The sequence below is a fragment of the Centroberyx affinis genome, unplaced genomic scaffold (genome assembly GCF_046629955.1).
Source record: "Centroberyx affinis isolate AG114_WGS23_722 - 3 ecotype Tasmania unplaced genomic scaffold, CSIRO-AGI_Caff_v1 ptg002440l_1, whole genome shotgun sequence".
Taxonomy (NCBI): Eukaryota; Metazoa; Chordata; class Actinopteri; order Beryciformes; family Berycidae; genus Centroberyx; species Centroberyx affinis.
In genome coordinates this window covers 59042-75383 of record NW_027280683.1, presented here as the reverse complement: position 1 = coordinate 75383, position 16342 = coordinate 59042, and the positions used below count along the sequence as shown (strand labels likewise).

The 16342-nt window shown below is 45.0% G+C and overlaps 1 protein-coding gene across 1 annotated transcript; it reads left to right on the top strand.

Annotated features, from left to right (window-relative positions):
* The first annotated feature begins 8481 nt into the window (after positions 1 to 8481).
* Positions 8482 to 12543, top strand: irx1b (iroquois homeobox 1b). Its single transcript, XM_071533842.1, has 5 exons — positions 8482 to 8718; positions 9657 to 9899; positions 10620 to 11412; positions 11682 to 11742; positions 12495 to 12543. The coding sequence occupies exons 1-5, from the start codon at positions 8482 to 8484 to the stop codon at positions 12541 to 12543; spliced, it is 1383 nt and encodes a 460-aa protein (XP_071389943.1).
* The last annotated feature ends 3799 nt before the right edge of the window (positions 12544 to 16342 follow it).

Below are 16342 nucleotides of genomic sequence, written 5' to 3'. Positions count from 1 at the left end.
TATTTGGCTTGGTTGATACACTGTGTTGAGTAAGAAAACAAAGGGGAGGGGAGGTATAATTGCAGTTTAAGTGGTGCCATTGGACTAATATTTGTCCAAGTGGTGAAAAGGGACATTAGTCACATTGATTAGCAATGATTATTGGACCGCTGGGCGGTGTTTTGAGCTGAATGGCTGCACGAGTTGGGTTGATTGTTTGGCATTAATGTGGAGCGAATGGCCAACAAATGTAAAGAGATATAAGGTTGGGTAGATAATAAAGGTAGATGAATGAATTGAGTCGATATTGGCCTTTTATTAAAGGTCAGAAAGGTCAGTGTCGTCCACATCTGATGTGATGGAGTTTGTTTGATTACATATTTATTATAGAATTGATCATTACTGCGCTCGTTGTCTATGAGAAGCCCTTCACCTGAATTGATTCTAATACCACATTTTGCCCAGATTCCGTACATAATAATATGTTTTGTTATTATTATCATTCTGGGTTTCAGTGGAGAGTTTTAGTGTCCCATGATGGTCTAAATGCTGTTTCAGAGGTTTTTACACTCTGAGAAGAAAAAAATTATTGGAGAAACACTGAATGTTAGTATTTCTGGAGATTTGTTTTTCGCATGGAAACAGTCCAATTTAAAGATACTGAATATCGGCACAAAATATTTGCAATATCTGCAGCTTCAGTCAAAAATATCAGTATTGGTATTGGCCTACAAAAACCCATATTGATCAAACCCTAGTGCATACATACCATAGACTCACAGATGCACCCCGCCGCACACACACACACACACACACCTACACACACTCCTCCACCACCGCCGCACACACACACACACACAAACAGACGGTCAAATAGACATACAGTCTGTCATATTTGCGTCTGGTAAACAAGAGCTGAGAGGCTGTTAAAGCCGGCAAGCTGAGTAAACCGGAGACAACGGTGTGCTTAATGAACTGGGCCGCCTCCCAGCACAACATCTCATCATCGCTCGGACTTAAACAAACCACTCAGCCGCTAATTGGCCGAGCTGCCTGGAGCTGCTGTGAGGAATGCACGCTCCCCACCTCCGCTGTTGCTCCTCCAAGCCGTGACAGACACCGGCAAGACGGGCTTTCTGCTGTTGACTCTTAGCGAGGATGTGTGACAGTGTGGCCTTCTCTTGGGCTTGACCGTGTAGATCCAGGTTCATTTTTTCTCCTACTTTTCATTCATGTACTTCCAATTGATGTTTTTAGCATTTGTCACTTTTCACGCACAACGTATATTTCACATGATTCCAGTGTCGAAATTGACAGTTACGTTATGTTTAAAGTGATAATCTATGAGTTCATCGCTTTTTTTTTATTCCGTTTTTTTGCACTTCCCAGAGATCACCTGTCAATCAAACAGTATGTCCAGTACTGTGACGTCTTTTTTCCTTGCATCACTTTCTGTCTGCCAGAGGATTTTTCCTAGCAAAGACCTACCAGACACCAGGTGTTTAGAACAGTAAATGAACCGGCTATAGGTTTATGTTTTATCAGCCGGCGCTAGAGAGTAACAAAATGGAAATGTATTTATATGAAAATGTTGAATAGTGTGTAGTGTTTCTTCAAATAGTCTATTTTGGCAACAGTCAACGGTAAATACACTTTCCAATGAATATGTTTTTCTAATCACGTGATATTAGGGCGGTATGGTTAGTCTACTCACAGGCTTAATGCCTCGGTAAAACACTATCAGTATCAGATACTGTCTGAACAATGGACAGGCTGTTTCTTATTGTGCAGCCAGCGTTCCCCTGACAGTGTCATATTTTTTTTGGAGGTTGGAGTTTTTTCCCCGGGCCATGCAGACGAACCTGGTTGCAGGGTGGAGGAGTGCGGCGCTCCATGAGCTGAGCGTATAGGCTCTGACAGGAAGTTGACAGAGCTTAAGATCGGGAAGCACACCCAAATGGCTCGTGGTCACAGCCTTGAAATAACAGAGAGAGCTTGACGCCAGCACATCTCTCCAGTCGGTCCATGTGCACATATCTGTTTCCTATACTGTACTGGAAGTTCATTCGAGGGCTGTGCAGACAGCTGTAACAGGGATTTGACCAATATGGGTTTCTGAAAGCGGATCTCAGTGCTGATATTTGTGGATAGATGCTGCCGATAGCTGTTATTTTATGCTGATATTCACTTTAATTTTATTGTTTTCATACCCATAAATCCAAGAAATGATTTGGTGTGTACCCCAAAGTGTTTGATTGAATAGGTGCATTAGGTCTAACTGTAATCTAAAGCCCCTCTCACGCATAGAACCCATGAGTTTGTGTTAACTTTTCTGGCAGCACTAGTGGTTTCCCCGACTATCTGTAAAATTTCCATGTGGAATGCGTTCACACATGACACGACGGTCCCAGAAAGGTGAGGCGAGGCCGGGTGTTGCGTTTAAGGCATGTGACACAAGACGTCACTTGCTACTGTTTTAGAAAAATGGTGGATGAGGAGCTCCTGTGGTTCTCCTACTATTATTAATGCGCATATTAATCTGTTCCTTCTCTTGGATGGCTAGTGGCTCCCTTGTCTTGGCCATTTTCATGCGAAAAAAATTCCAAACAAATACAAGAATTCCGTTTCTTCCCCAGAATCGTATTCTTGACAGGGTGGAAAAGCCGCTGAAACGGCATCGTGGGACACTGAAACGCTCCATTGAAAGCTTACTAATGAAATTCTTTCAGGTGGGTTAAGGCTGGTTCATGTTTCATGCAGAAATGGACGTGACGGAGGGCACACAAAACGACACATTGGACGCATTGGAATTGTGCGCAAGGTTTTGCACCACCTGGAATTTGAAACAATACAGACGGCTGTACAAAGAGGAACCGGAAATACTGGCCGATTCCAGGCGGATTCTTATTTCTCGATGGGGGATGTGGAGAGCTACGGCACCGCTGAAGTGCTTCCTCAAAGTTTGGTCGTCGTGAAAAGCGATAGAAGCATGAACACCGAGGTACACAGATGACACGTATGCAGCTTCTACACCTCTAACCACACACGAAGCATGAACCAGCCGGTAGCAGCTCCTTCACTGCAGGTTTTTACAGGCTGAAGCTGTCGAGTAAAATCATATCCTCATCTCCATCATATCGACACCGACTCACAGCAAATCGATATATCACCTAACCCTAGCTGTAAGTACAAAGTCATAGTGAAGTTTGGCGAACAGGCAAAGAGATCCACACGGTACGTCTGGTGTGAAGCTTTTTGAAACAAACAATAAGAGTATCATACGATATGAGCCAGGAGCTCTCCATTTCAGCCAGATGAAAGCGCGATGTTAAAGCCCCGCACCATCTCTCTCTCTCTCTCTTTCCCACTAGTAGTTAATAGGTGATTAAGCCCTGTTGCAGACAGTGGGCCATGGGGAGCCGATTGATCTGCCCTTTGACCCCTCACTCTGATGGAGGGGGGTGGCTGGAGGTCAGGCCTGTAAGGGATACCCTCTTTATCCCTCCCCCAGAACAGGAGCTCAAAGCTGGGGGAGGCACCCAGGCATGATCCCCGGGTCTCTGGAGCCCCCCCCCCCCCCCCGCGCCACATTCATATGGTCAATATGAGCCAAAGAGCAAACACCTTGGTGCTTTGTGGCGGGGCGATGCTTTGACCTGTCTCATGGAACTGAATTGAGTATCTTTGATTTTCCCAAGGGTAACTGAAGCTGTGACAATAACGTCTGAATACATAGACTCCAAACGGATTAATGGAAAGTAAATAATAAGAAACAATTACACAATATCTGTCATAGGTGACCAGTTGGCGATTTGGTGCTCATTCCTCCGGCTTGGTGATAGCAGGTAATTCTGAAGTGAAGATGGAGCTGATCCTTTTCTCAGCTGAGGACTTGTTGGGGATTTTCACTGGAGAGGACTGTGTAATGCTCCTTCTCTTTGAGGTATCCATTGAAGTCAGCACTATTGCATTAAGCTTACTGGTCTTCCTAAGGGCACCTTTTCATCACAACACACACACACACACACATACACACACACAGTCACACACACACATCCCTTCCCTCTCACTCCCCCTTTAAAGTTGAGGTATTGTCTTTAACAGCATTATAACGGTATCATTCCCCTCCTACTGTGAACAACAAAGACAAGAAACGCCAAAGCCTAGAACACAGCAATCTGTGTGTGTGTGTGTGCGTGTGTGTGTGTGTGTGCCTGTGTGTGTGTGTGTGTGTGTGTTCTTTAAAGCAATGCTAATGGACCCTAAGAAGCATTAAAGTGACCCCTACTGTAACAAAAGAGTTAATAATCCGTTTAGAAAACAATCAGATCCCTGGCCATGAGAAAAGCCCCCCGCTAAGCCTTTCTGTAAAGAGGAGGAGGTGGGAATTCACCTCTTTTTTTTTTCAGTCAGCGATCTTGTTGAACATCGCTTGTTTTCAACGCGCTCTCTATGGGGAATGACGGAACTGTATTTAACGGCAGCGCTTAGCCGCGGTCAGCGAATAAAAGGCGACGCGGCTGGATTTCGCGAGCGCCGCGGCCATTTTGAGCGCTTCGCCGTGACCCTCGCCGGAGGTCAGGGTTTGTTATCAGCCCCATCCACTGTAAATGAGTCCCATTGGACTTCTAAAGGAGCTATTAACAAACAAACGCCGGCACGCCCGCTAATTGCTAATGATATAGGCTCTTTGTGTGGCGTTTCCCCTCTGGGTCGAAATGTTCAACCAACAGCATCCATCTCCGCTGAAATAAAGGGCGAGTGGCTTTCATCTGGGCTTGCTCTCCCTCTAGGTGGAATTTCCATTGATATGATAGGTGATATAAGCCGTTATGACTGTGAATGAATCTCCTGCCCTGGATGTCAGATGCGACGCGGCTTAGAAAAAAGTGTTATTGAGTGATGAAAATAAGTTCAGGCTCGACGTGAGGGTTCATAAAACTTTGGGTAACTGAAGGCATTACCTCCAGCTGGCAGGCTTATCTGGCATGCATTAGAGCAATCCATCTGTTTTAACATCAGGTCAGTGCCGAATCTATCAACGCTTATCTCCGCTGTCAAGTAGGTGAAGACAAGTTATTCTCTATCTTTATCCCGCTTGTCTTTCCTCCCCTCTGCTCCCTCCAGAATCTCAGGCATCTTGGAAACTCTGATCACGACGTTCCCAAAAGACGATTTATCAGTCTTTAAAATATATCTATCTCTATGTAAACAAGTGAGAAATCTGCCAGTGGTGTGAGATAAACTTGTTTCCCGAATTGTCTTAAATCAAGCATCATTTTTAATGAATTCATTTTCAATCAGTGGAGTGACCTGCCGTATTCTGCCTTGCTTCACAAGATATTAAAACTTGTTTCTGGGGAAAAAAAAAAATCATTGGAAATATCTCACCCCAGTGGCAACATTTTTTCACTTTTTTTTAAGTTAATTAAGATTTTAACTCAGTATATATTTTTCTAGTGAACATTCACATTTTATGTCTCCGACGCCGTTGAAAATTCAAATTTTGACATATAATAGAACATAGGTCTCGCAGTGAGGCATTTGTGAATGCAATGAATGCCAAATAAGCCAATTACAAGATCATTATTGCATTACTCCTATCATCCCTGCTTTGTTGCAGCGTTAGCGAGCGCACAAAAAAAAGCGCCGCCATGACTCGCCTGGGCTTTTCTTCGTTTACCTCGCCGCAAATTACCCAGGAGGAAATGTCCAGTGCAAGTGGATTGTGGGACTTTATTTGAATGTTTCCTGCGGTAAGTTATTCCTTTGTCTGGGCCGGGCTAATAGCAGGGAATGGGATTCAAATAGAGTCAAGCTGCCTCCTGAGATCCCTCAATCCACCGTCGCCATAAAAAGAGGTCTGAGGCCAGTCTAAATATTTGGTAGTCTTAGCAGGTTCATGTTAAAAGACACACAACTCCTCACACACACACATACGCGTGCACACACACATACACTCGCACACACACACACACACACGGTGAATGCACAAGCAGGCCGAGGCTGTGAAGTTGAATGGCATAGCTCAAAGCCTTCCTCCCCCTATCCCTCTCTCTTTCTCTCTCTAAACCGCCAAACCATTCTCCCCCTTTCTCCAGCTCAGAGGAATTCATTAACTGCCTCTCCACAGAGACACTATGGAAATCAGGGAGCTACAAAGGCAGAGAGAGAGAGAGAGAGAGAGAGGGAGAGAGGAGGACAGGGAGAGAAGAGAGGGGGGGGGGGGGGGTGGGGGGTGGAGGGGGGAGGGTGGGTGGATGGGGCTATATTATCCTATTAGATGGTGGATATGTCTCGTTTCCCTCCCCTGTCATGAGAAAAACATTAATTTTAAGTGAGAAACGAGAGAGAGGGAGAGAGAGAGGGAGAGAGAGAGAGAGAGAGAGGGAGAGAGAGAGAGAGGGATGGTGAGGGTCTTTAACATTGCTCTTTTATCGAGCTGAAATGGAGAGTCCCCTGGCTCCATTTACCTTGGCAATGAGGATAGAGCCGCTCTCCATGAATGCCATTTAAAATGCCATGGAGATTAAGCATCCATTTCTCTCTCTCTCTCTCTCTCTCTCTCTCTCTCTCTCTCCACACACACACACACACACACACACACACACACATGCAGCGCCGCTCGTCATAATATGTGTTTAGAAAACAGCTTTGAGATTCATGAGTAAAGCCCTAGGTGCCAGCGCTGAGGAGGGAAGAAAACGGTGAAAGAGAGAGAGAGAGAGAGAGAGAGAGAGAGAGAGAGAGAGAGAGAGAGGGTCCATCACTTAGCCAGACTGAGCTTTAAGCACTGTAATTAAATCATTAGATCTCCCTCCCGCCCTCCCTCTCTCCTCTCTCTCTCTCTTTCTCTTGCCCTCCCTCTCTCTCTCTCTCTCTCTCCAGCTAGGCTCAGCCAAGCTCATCAGGCGCTCCAGTGTGAAATGATGAATCTGTATTTATGGGGATGGAGTAATTACACAGCTAACCTCTGAGGGAACCCAGGAGGGCCACAGGGCCACTGAGCAGGGCGCAGGGTGCTCAACCTCATTAGCGCTGCCCAAGTGTGTGTGTGTGCGTGTGTGTGTGTGTGTGGAGAGAGAGTGTGTGTGTGTTCAAAGGAGCACATTGAACTAGAGTTGCTGTTTTGATAGCTAAGCCTCATCAATGAAAAAACATCAATCTGCATCCTTCCATATTAAGCAGTCAGACTGCAGTCCATTTGTTTTACAGGTTTCAAATATTCAAAATATATTTGCAGTTAACTTGCATCCCAAATGCAAATGCACACACCATTATTCTATCATTAGAAAATGTACACTCTTCCATAACTGTTTTTTAAATGCTTTCAGCCTATAGGCCTATAATTTCAATACAGTAGTCCATTCTTCTCAGCAAACATCTGTCATTTTCCAGTCGACAGGTCCTGTGTGTCTCATATCTCTGCTATCTCTTATCCTCGTCAATCTCTCTCATTATCTCCAGGCTCCTTTATCTCCAGTCTGAAAATATGCTCCACTGACTTCCGTCGATAATCACGGACATTCCGCTCGGATCTGGCCGACCATATCGATGCCTCCCGGCCCATCTGCTGGCCAGTATGTCCGCCCCGTATCCTCCGGATCAGTTGTCAAACCCAGGAAAGAAACATTTTTGAAACATTTCCCAATGAGAAAGGTCCAAAATATATGTGTTCATCCAAGTTACAACAGTTGTTAATATGGAATTCCTTTTTTCCCCCTCCTCTTTTAGTATTATTATTATTATTAGCCTATTTTAAATATGTATATGAATATTATTATTATGTAATTTTTTCATTTACTCTGAGATGTTTTTCTGTATTCTGACGGCAGAAGTGGACTGTCAAAAAAATAAAGAAATAAAGAATAAAGAAAATAAAGAAAAATGACAATGGATATCCTGTCATCCCTGTTACTTTAGGACAGAGATGGTGGATTTTGCTAAATAAAGTCATACAGAGTATTGACCACAAAAAGGCAGGTGGAATATACAGTTCACGCGCGCGCGCGCGCACACACACACACTTAACAGTGAGAATCGCTGTCTTTCACAGGTTCCTGTTCTGTATCTCTGTACAGACATGGTGAATATTGCAGGGCAGAAATTAGATCACACACACACACACACACACACACACACACACACACACACACACACACACACACGACCTAACCAATGCACTAATCGCCTGCCCCGGGCATAGGAGGAGCTTGGTGCTTAAGTAGGCTGCCAATCAGTCAGTCAGCTCCACATCCAGAAGCTCCTGCGGCCAGACAGACGCATCACTCCGCACTCAAGGTGCCAAACTGCGGCTCTGAGAGGACTACGGGTCGGTGGAAGTGGAAGCTGACAGACTCAGGGGGGGCTGTGGTGATTTAGACACCCCCTTCATCTTCTTCTTCTTTCTGGGAATTGCTACTTTCTCTTTTTTTTTTTTTTGCTGCCTCCTCTTCTTGTTGTGTGACTTTGACTTTGAGAGAGATTTACGCGTCTCCGGACATGTCTTTCCCTCAGCTGGGATACCCCCAGTTCCTAAGTGCCTCCCACGAGGTGTACGGGGGCGAGCGGCCGGCCTCTGCCCGGGAAGGAGGCACCGACGGCGGCGTGAGCTCGTCCGCTACCGCCGCCGCTGTCGGCTCCATGCTGGGGATGTACGGGAGCCCATGGGCGGCTCACAACTACAGTGCCTTTCTGCCGTACAGCGGAGCCACAGACCTCGCCCTCATATCCCAAATGGTGAGAGTTTAACCTTGTTGTGCGTCCATGGTTGAACGAGACGAGGTGTTCGATGATATATTCATTTTGTTGTGGTTTATTCTCTTGTATCGATAAACTACTTCGCAATCATGCCATGCAAATGATTTAGATTTTTTTTTTTAACTTACCGGTCATTTATTTTCCAATTTAAGTGAAGAAGCATTTGTAGTTTTTTATCCTCGGTAAATCTAATTTTCAAAATCATACCAATCTTTGACGTTAACATGTATGTTAAACTGCTAATTAAGCCTAAATTTAGTGCATTGAGGCTACTTTGCAAAGTCTTCACACTTGCAATTCATATATGAAATTCAGATGAGCCGATATTACAAAAAATAAGCATATGATAGCCTAAATCATTTGATTAACAAATATAACATTTAATTTTACATACAAATGTGGGTTCAGTTTTTTGCTACAAGGCTTTGAAAAATAAATCGCGGACATCTCAAAACAAACAAACATATATAGCCTAAACAATGCAGTGATAATCTAAACTTTATCCACTATATATTGTGCAAAACTATGGAATATCAGTATTTCTAAAAGAGAGGAAAAAAACATAAAGGGGGGGTTTTATTTAGAGATTCAGAAAAAGAAGATGTTTATTAAGGTAGGTGGAAAGACCGCAAAATTAAAATAACCTAATGAGCGCTTCAAAAAAGCAAAGAATAGGCTAATTATCGATTGTTAATTCAGGATATATTTAATTTAGGCTGCCCGGTCTAGTTGGTGCAAAATCAAATTTAAGCATATTTTAAAACTTTTTAAAACTTTTTGTTTAAACTGTACAAATAAAATCCTAATTAAAAAGTCATTATTTTACGTATGCTGTGAACTTGAAGAGAGAGAGAGAGAGAGTACATTTTAAGGCCAGGTCGCTCAACAAGTTGCCACCTTTCTCCCCGACACTTCAGGGCTCCCAGTATGACCTGAAGGACAGCCCGGGGGCCCACCCGGCCGCTCTGCCGGTCCACGCCGCTCAAGGCTTCTACCCGTACGGCCAGTATCCGTACGGGGACCCGTCGAGGGCCAAGACGGCCACCCGGGAGACCACCAGCACTCTGAAGGCCTGGCTGCAGGAGCACCAGAAGAACCCCTATCCCACCAAAGGAGAGAAGATCATGCTGGCCATCATCACCAAAATGACACTCACACAGGTGGGAATGCTGAGCTGTTTCCCCTCTTACTAACACTGACAGGCTGGTTCCTCCAAAACAAGTAACATTACGCATTTTAAAATAGCCTTAAGGCATGACTTATTAGGAATAATTCAGGGTCCCTGGAGTACCCCCCCCCCCCCCCTCCACACACACACACACACACACACACACACACACACACCACCACCACCACCACCAATAACAACAGCAACGCCACTCCTGGGTGGGCATCAGTCTCTCCTTATGACAGTGTTGGGACCCTAACTTTAAAAAAACAACAGTGAATTATTCATTACTCGTTTCAAAAGTTGTGTCATAACTTCACTTATTACTCCCTGGGATCAGTAGCCTACTTCGTTACACTGCTCGTTACGTTACCCCCTACACACACACACACACACACACACACACACACACACACAAATGGTGATATTGCATACTTTCTTATACCTTCAAAAATCAGGAAAGTCAGTTCCCTATTATGTGAATGATCAGGAAACCAAGCAGCATTGATGTTCATTGTTCTTGTCATACTCTTGGTTAATAAAATAAAAGTGGCAGGAATTCACCTAGAGAAAGAAAACTTTTCTGCCATTTCTCTTCTGAAAATCTATCATAGTTTTGGGATATTTCAACTTCAGTCGCTTATTTACACGGGGTCTCTGATTTCATTCTGATATATATGGTGTTAAAAACAACCCGTCTTCTTCATTCCAGGTGTCTACGTGGTTCGCCAATGCCCGCAGGCGGCTGAAGAAGGAGAACAAGGTGACCTGGGGCCGCAGCGCCGAGGACCGGGACGGGCGGATCTTCAGCAGCGACAACGAGGACGAGCACGGCAAGAACGGGAGCGACGACGAAGACGAAGAGGAGGAGATCGATTTGGAAACCGTCGATATCGAGAGGCCCGAGGAGCAGCGCGCGGGGGAGCAGGGCACTGGGAAGGGAGAGGGAGAGGCAGAGGCGGGCCTGGCCGCCAGAGAGGCCTCGGAGCCGAAGAGCTCGGAGAGCGGCAGGACGCTTTCTGTGGAGGGCCTGCGAGCCGCGGAGGGGGCTATTTCTCTGATAAAGGCGCCTGTTGTGAAACTCGCTGTGGATCATTCTCCCAGTAGACAGGAGTGCCAGAGACCCGCGCAGAGCAAGCCCAAAATCTGGTCCCTGGCTGAGACCGCCACGGCCCCGGACAGCTCTCACAAACCTTCCCCCGCGGCCCACGCGCACCACCCGGCTTTGGCCTCCGCCGGCCACCCGGCCTTACTCCCGGGTCATGGGATATATACGTGCCAGATTGGCAAGCTGCACAACTGGGCCAACGCGGCTTTTCTGAACGCCAACTCTCTTTTGAACATGCGGTCGCTCCTCGGAGGGGCCCCGGCCGGACACCTGCCTCTCCACGGCGCACCGGCGGCGCGTCACGACGCGCGAGCGGCGGCGGCGGGCCCGGGCGCCTCGGGGACGGAGGATGACAGCGATTTAGAGTCGTCGGGGAGCTTCAGTCCAAAGCGAGATGGTAGGTTGTATGGACTATTGGAGGGCCTGCGCGAATTATTTTTTGGATTACTAGTTGCCAGAATAGGCCTCATTAATGATACAAGTGTTACTTTGATATGGCAATAACAATCCATCCAATATGCTGTAATAAACTGCAAGAAATTATAAGTATTCAGAATAATTATCAACTGAAATGTGTGAGTATCTTTTAAAATAATATAATTGAAAACAAAATCCTAATTGATATAAGCAGTTATAATAATTTATTGCATTGTTTCTTTTTTATAGACGAGGAGAGCGACCACAGGCCCGATTCCCCCAAGTCCTCATTTCAGCTGATCACTGACAGGTAACCTAATGCATTTCAACTCGCTCTGACATTATGACATTATCAGCCTCATTTTCTTTTCATATATCCTCGGCTAAATGAAGCTTAAAGCAGAGGTAAACACTGTTACACCTGACTGGGTGGAAGGGGGGACCTCGCACATAAATCATCTCAAGTGATTGAATCCCCACTTTAACGCCTCGCCAGGCACAGTCTCATATGTCCTACGCCCCCCCCCCCCCCCCCAACACTGAGTTATCGCCACCTATGTCATTTAAATAATCTACCGCCATTTATTCACGCCCCCTCAGTCAATGCACATATGTTAAGGAAAATGCTGATAGCAATATCAGCTATGTAGTGAAGTGTAAAACCACCAAAACTCACTTTATTCACCTTTTTATTTGCAAGAATAGAGTTTGCCCATCTTTTTTAGGGCTTATGTAAATAAGTAAATCTTTAAGTACTAAATTCATAGTATACATATTAATAAGTAGCATCAGACTGGTGTAAGTTATATGAGAATAGGGTTTTTTTTAAGGGAGAAGGCATAAATGAATGCTTTTCTGACAATTTAATTGATTTCTGTTTATACTGGGGGTTGTTTGGTGATCACAGACTGGAAGCATTGTTTACCCATCTTTTTATTGACCCAATAAATCACTCAGTATCATTGGAGGAAATAGAGTATTCACTGTTACACTCATTTCATCTCTGACTTATGTTTTTCTTTTTCTTCTTTTCTCTCCTCCTCTCCTCCCTGTCAAACCTAGACCTCACCATGGGACAGCAGCACAGCGAGTTCTGACATCGACATTATGAGAAGGCAAAGGAAAAAAAAAACAAAAACAAAGGAATAATTTTATTTAACGGAGAACAATTTAATGAAGGCTATTTTTTGATAGGGCAACCTGTCATAGCGTATTACTGTTTAGCTTATACATGCAAAAGAGATGTTTTTTGGTCACAGATTTGCTTGTATCTCCCATTTATGTTTTATGTTTTGTTTTTTTGTCCCTCTTCTATTGTGAATGGAAACATATCGAAAATTGTAAATACAGGATACGAATTTGTCTCTAAAGAATATATTTTTTGGGAACTAAATAAATGTCATTGTAGTCATTTATTTTTAAAGACTCCTTCCCTCTATCTAATTTAGGTTTGGTGCATCATCAAAGTGAGCAAATATGAATGATCTATTCTGTTAAAGATGGGATGCAAATCAAGGAAAATGGGTTGGACAGCGATGCAGTGGAGGGTGAAACCATTTAAACCCAGTTTACCCAACTTTATATTTAGAGTTTACCCTCCTTTTTAGGGCTGACATAAATCTTTATGATGTTAATTCACAGTATACATCATAGTAAGTGATATTAAAATGATGTATGTTATAATGTAATACTTAATTGACCCCCATATGGAAATTCTCTTTTCACTTGTAGCAGAAGATATGGAATTTTAAGTGAAAAAAAGCACAATTTGATACTCATATTTATATATAAAAATATAATTTATTTCTGTGTATGTTGGTGGCTGTTTGCCTCGTGATGATCACAGACTGGAGGCCACAGTTTACCCACCTTTTTATTTACCGCTACATCACTGGGTGTAGCCTATTTCACATTTTCCTTGCCAGCCGAGCCATGCAGTGTCGGCCCGTTCTGCAAAGAGAAAGCCTCACCCGCGTTGAAATCTGCACCCTCGCCAAAAATTTCTGACTTATGCCGACGCCTTGGAAGCCACTGCAAGCGCTGCGGAAATTGAAATTGAAGATTTCCAGCCCAGTTAGCCGAACCTTGTGAACCTGTGCCTGTGCTTTCAGCCCGGCCTTCTTGCTTTAATGTTGGATTATACCCCCTCAGTGCCACCACTGCCGCCTCTGAAATATGGATCAGACGGCAGGAAAGGCCAGCAGCCAGTATGGGGGCAGCAGCTCAGGGGGGTAGAGAGGAGGAGGAGAGAAGAGGAGAGGGGAGAGAGGGGGGGGGGGGGGGGGGGCAATGTCACTCCAAGCCATCCTTTACCTTCACAGGCCCAAAGACAGGGGGTAGAGAGAGAGAGAGGGGGAGGGAGTCTGAGTACTGTTGATAGTGGGAAATATCTCAAAGAGGTGGCTCTATACATGCTTGGACTACCGACGGGGCGCGCATGGCACATGATCCGGGGGCCCAGGACTGTCAGGGGGCCCCGAAAGCCTCGGGTCGATGTAAAGATAAATTTGTGATTTAATTGTAAATTTGCTCTCACACATATTTTCACACTATCTCGGTTATCTTCAATAGTTCTATACTGAGCAATCTTTTAGTATTGTTTGCCTAACCTATCTGATGGGATGGACACTTGTGTGGACTTGACTAGGCAGATTGCACAGTACAGTAAAGTGCAACACACTACTGGACACTACAGTGCAACACAGGGTCAAATGGTGATAGATAGCAGTACAGGGGGGCCCATAGGACATGTTTGCCCCAGGGCCCCTAGCAGGATAATCCGTGCATAGTCCTGCACTATCTGTGCCAGCAGGCATCATACAGCACACTCACTGAGAGAATTAGAGCCATGCACCAAGTTTATGGACCTGGAGACGTGACTCAATGCTGCCACCTCTCTGTGTAAATACGTTAGGCTATAATCTGCTTCAACAGTTGGCCACATTATTTTCCATATCAGCGTTTTAAAAAATCAGCATAACCTCTAACTTGATCGGTGGTGCAGTTTGTTTTTCTCTGGAAGTGCAGGGATTTAAATTTACCCACCTTTCTATTTGCAGGAATTCACTCACATTTTTAGCCTGACATAAATCTTAATGACCTGAATACAGCGTACATTATAGTCTGTAGTATAAAAACTGGTGTAAATGACATGAGAATAGGATCTTATAAGGAAAAACTGCTTTTACTTACTTACTGCTTTTCTGAAAATATAATTGATTTTTGAACAGATTACTGGTTGTTTGCCTTATAGTTATCACCTGGAGGTTGTAGTTTACCCAACTTTTTATTTACCCCTAAATCACTGTGTCAGTTATATTCGCACCCTTCACCACTTGCATTCACTAACCTTCTCCACTTGCCTATAAATAACCGCAAATAATCTGATGTGAGTGTATAAGGTGTGGAAAAATCGTGACTTGAGTGGTGTTTCCAGATGCTGCCAGTCCTCTCCTCACCTAAAAGTCTGTCTTCCCCCATCCACCCATCCATCTATCTATCTATCTATCTATCTATCTATCTACCCATCCATCCATCCAAGCATCCACCCGCCCACACATGCTTCCAGGGAGAGAGAACGAGTGAGAAAGCAAGAGATAGAGATGGCAAACTAAAGTCCAAAGAGAGTAAATGAGAGAGAGAGAAAGAGTGAGTGAGACAGAGATAGAGGGAGAGAGAGAGAGAGAGAGAGAGAGAGAGGGGATGCAGTGAGAGCTGTCATTGAAGTGAGAACAGCGTGGAAGAGAGCCAGGCACTTGAGGCCATTTTCACTTCCTCTGCCAACTCTGACAGACTGCCATCAGCACTGCTGAGGAGAATATCAGCCACTCTTTCTCTCGCTCGCACACTTTACTTTTTCTGCACTTCATCCCAGCCAGAAAGCGCTACTGTTCTTCCAAGTACCCAAACAATATGTTATTCTTTCAAAGTGGGATATCAGTGAGCTTAGCATAATAGTGCTCAGAATGACATCAAATGGCTGTTTTATCAGTTATACAGCGCGTCCAAAAAAAATTTTTTTGTACCGAAAGTGGAACAAAACCCAGCACATCCAAAATATGATTAGCGCTTTCTGGCCGGTGCAGGGAGAAACTTCTTCAGAGTTTGGAGTTTGGGCTTTATGTTGGTTTGCGCGTCACTCAACCTGTCCAAAAACTTTCCCATCTCTCGCAAAAATAGAACCAATACGGTAAAAGTGGAAAGTGGAAAGGCAAGGTAAACAACCCACGATCCCTGATTCTTTTCAGTGATTTTATGAGCTGCTCCTCTGCGGAGTTTTTAAAGTCCTCTCACCCCCTCAAACTCTCAGCATGAATAGAGCCCTCATTGGCGCTTTGGTATTCTGATATAGGCTCTTTGGTGAGTTCTAATCCCTATTAAAGAGACAGATTATGGAGGGGATTTGTCTTTGATTCGCCTGTCCCACTGCTCTTTTCTGTCAGCACCTCTCTCTCTGTATATATATATATATATCCCTCCCTCTCGCTCTGTGCCTCTCTCTCTCTTTCGATGGGACGGTCAGAATTTGGACAATGATTGCCTCCATGTGTCATCATCCCCCCCCACACACTCCCGCCCTCAGCCGTCCTCCTGTGATTATAGCCACATGTGCGAGGGCCCCCGGTCGCCTGAATAGATTTGTTAAAGGCCCCCAGTGGATGAGAGAGGTCCAGGCCCCACAGCCTGGCCCTCGTGTGTGGATCTATCCCCTTTTAGAGGCACCCTGCGGGGGGGCGAACTCCCTGCCGCTCCCCCCACCACCCCCACCACCGCCACCACCGTCAACCCACCCTTACCCCGCCTCCTCCCTCTCTCCGCTCCTCCGCCACGCAGAGATAATCAGGCTTATGTAAAGACGACGTGCTCTTTTGACAGTCATCAGCTCATCAGTGATCCAATCAAGCCCAAAT